Genomic DNA, 3,027 nt, shown 5'->3' on the forward strand with positions numbered 1-3,027 from the left:
AAATCATGCGTGATTTGTTTAAAAGCAATGGGACCCCATGTTCATACTTCAAATTAGTTACATGTTTATAATTCTTTTCCAACCAATTATTAAGAAGAAATTTCTTGTAATACTGTCTAGTACTGGTGATAGTTTTTTAATTTTTTACTTTGTGTATGATATTACCGTAAAATCTAACTTGAATATGCGAAGCGTACATGTGAAATTATACATATAAAACTGTTACTGCTTCACCTCAAAAAAGTCATTTGAAAATCTGGAAAAATGAAAAGGAAGAATTAATACCACAAAGGCGTATAGATAATACGGACTTCACTTTCAGATTGCATGTTCTTTCTTTTTCCAATTTACTTAAGTAGATGTGGAGAGGAAGAAAATGGTGTATTAAGAAGAGATCCTTACCTTATAGGGTTCATGGTGTTGGATGCGAGAGAAAGCCAAAAACCAAGCAAGAAACTACTAACTAGCTATACCTAGCATAATTTATGTCTGATCACAACACATTAATCATGTATAGAACTACAAGCACATATATATGAGGTTGATGATCAAGATGAAAGTTAAAATATAAAGATGTAAAAGAAATAAAAACGCAGTAGTACAATTTTTGCTTTCTTTAGTTTATAAATATAATTGGGAAGAAATAGAAGTTCTACAATAAGGTTTAATATACAAGTGTATATTAATGTATTCTACAGAAAAATATAACATATTTAATATTTTTTTTTTCTACAACAAAAGCAAGCACCTCATCCTCCTTTTCTCTCATCGTCTCTACATAAGAAAAAAAAATAAAAGGAGCAAAAATAAATATAGATTTATATTTCTATCAGCAGAACACACCTCACCTGAATAGCAGCTACCTTTTTGTCAAAGGAATTTGCTGATGCCACTCTTCATCATCATCTGGACCGTTTGATTAATTTCCTAAGAAACAAAATCTCAATCCCCTCTAAGTATCCAAAATCTATACAAACTATATATACCTTATATACGATCCCCTAATTAACAAGAGCATAAATATATCTAACATGATCATCGTAATCTTCAAACCTTTGCCAATCGATCCATTGATCTAAAGCACTAAATGATGCGTGCCATAATCATCAAATTCATCAACCCTCTATTCCAAATTGGAGTCAGAATACCAATTCCTCCCAGGCAGTTGATATGGCGTCCGGAATAGACCATCGCCAAGTGACCCCAATACTGCATGTTGGTGCAATGATGGAGTCTGAGGAAGCTGGGAAAGTAGATTGGCAATGGAAGTAGAATTGTTATTAGTAGCACCACCATTAATCCCACCACCATTAGAATTAGTACCAGTGTCCAATTGATGCAGTTGTATTCTCTTGCTTGATGAAGGATCAGCAGCCGTCTGATCATCCTCCTCCTGATTATTCCAGTACAGGGATGGAACTATTGGCCGTTTTAGTCGCAGCTGAGGAGTAGAAGCCGATCCGTCGGTGCTGCTCATTATCCCATCAAAAAAAATTTGGTCATTTTCCATGAAAGGCGGTCCATAACTCAAATTAGACTTTGGAAGGTGCAGCTTCATATCCTGATGGTGGCCCACATGACTTATAGATGGTGGCATCAACGGTCCCATGATGTCCCCCATGGAATCCTCCCTCTCATGATCCATCGGGCTATGTGTGTTGTTCTTCTTGTAAATTCTACACAGCACCCAGTCATCAAGCTACACATAAACACAAACACATTAATTAATTTATTAATCTCCAAATTAAATTAACAAATAAAAGGTACGTACCAATTATACCATGGGGTCCAAAAACCAAATTTAAATATCATTAGTGAATTATTATAGAAGTGCTTAGTTCTGGATTACCCTCAAGGAGTTCTTCTTGTTGCCCAAGTCACACCCAGGTGGTTTGTTGTTGGGCTTGTTATCAGCAAGCCTGTACTCGTGCATAATCCAATTGGTTTTAATTCCTTTCGGGGGTTTTCCTCCATAGAACACAAGTGCTTTTTTCACACCAACTTTCTGAATACCGCCGGAAGTCAGCACCGGCTTATCAGTCCCCGTCGCCTTCCAATACCCGGAAGTCGCCGCCCTATTGGGCCTGGCTCCGTTCGGGTATTTCCGGTCCCTAGGACTGAAAAAATACCACTCTTGCTCTCCAAACGTAGCCTTAGCTGAACCAAGAAAGAAAAACGAAAAAGAAGGAAACACATAATATAATCAGTATTATTGTTGTCGGTAACATATATACACATGTTATATGAAAGAATTTTATATACACCTGCCGTATGCAAGAAATTTAATTTCGTGCATACCTGGGAGCTCCCAGGGGTCGAACTTGTAAAGGTCGACGTCAGCGATGATGGAAACCGGAAGGGGAGCGGAGGTGACCTTTTTCTTGAGATACTGGACAACTAGCTCTTCATCTGTCGGATGGAAGCGGAACCCAGGTGGGAGGTTTGGCTGCGGAGGAGGTGGTGGCTGTGGCGGCTGCTGCTGCTCCTGTTGTGAGCCCGTTGATGAGTCTGTGCTCTCCATCTTTGGTTTATGGGTTCGGAGGGTTCCTTTGCAGCCAAGCACATATTACATATCACACAATTTACATATAAAGCTTTAAATGTCGTTTGGAGGTGGCAGACTGGCAGGGCCCCTGTTTTAAGTATGTGAAGGAGAATATCGAGCTGCAGTTGCCTGCATGGTTTTTAAACAATGGAACCAATGGTAAAAGGCCACGTAACGGGATCAAGGGTAGATTAGACAGTTTATGAGATGTGTAATTACAGCGTTAATCATGATTAAGGAGGTGGCCTAATTTTGCGCATGGGACTGAGAGTGACTTTCTGGTGGTTAGCATAGGGAGAGGGAGAGAAAGTGAGAACAAGGGGATATGGAGGTGATGGAAACCCTAGGACGACGCGAACTGGAAGGTGGGCCGTTGATAGGCCGACACGTGTAATTCACAAACGTGAGAGAGACCGACACGTGTAATGTGAGGTGAGGTGGGGCCCACAGACCACACAAGGTAACAAATGATGTAGACGGAT

At 39.8% G+C, this 3,027-nt stretch overlaps 1 protein-coding gene across 1 annotated transcript; it reads right to left on the reverse strand.

Moving 5' to 3' along the window:
* Positions 1-596: 596 nt before the first annotated feature.
* LOC103966979 (NAC transcription factor 56-like) lies at positions 597-2,595 on the reverse strand. The gene is made up of 3 exons (XM_009380222.3): positions 2,299-2,595; positions 1,850-2,157; positions 597-1,699 (listed from the first exon to the last, which is right to left on the reverse strand). The coding sequence occupies exons 1-3, from the start codon at positions 2,519-2,521 to the stop codon at positions 1,124-1,126; spliced, it is 1,107 nt and encodes a 368-aa protein (XP_009378497.2). The 5' UTR covers positions 2,522-2,595; the 3' UTR covers positions 597-1,123.
* Between the last annotated feature and the right edge of the window lie 432 nt (positions 2,596-3,027).

Source organism: the organism of the source record quoted next, unplaced genomic scaffold (assembly GCF_019419815.1).
Source record: "Pyrus x bretschneideri cultivar Hongxiangsu unplaced genomic scaffold, Pyrus_bretschneideri_v1 Contig25, whole genome shotgun sequence".
Taxonomy (NCBI): domain Eukaryota; kingdom Viridiplantae; phylum Streptophyta; class Magnoliopsida; order Rosales; family Rosaceae; genus Pyrus; species Pyrus x bretschneideri.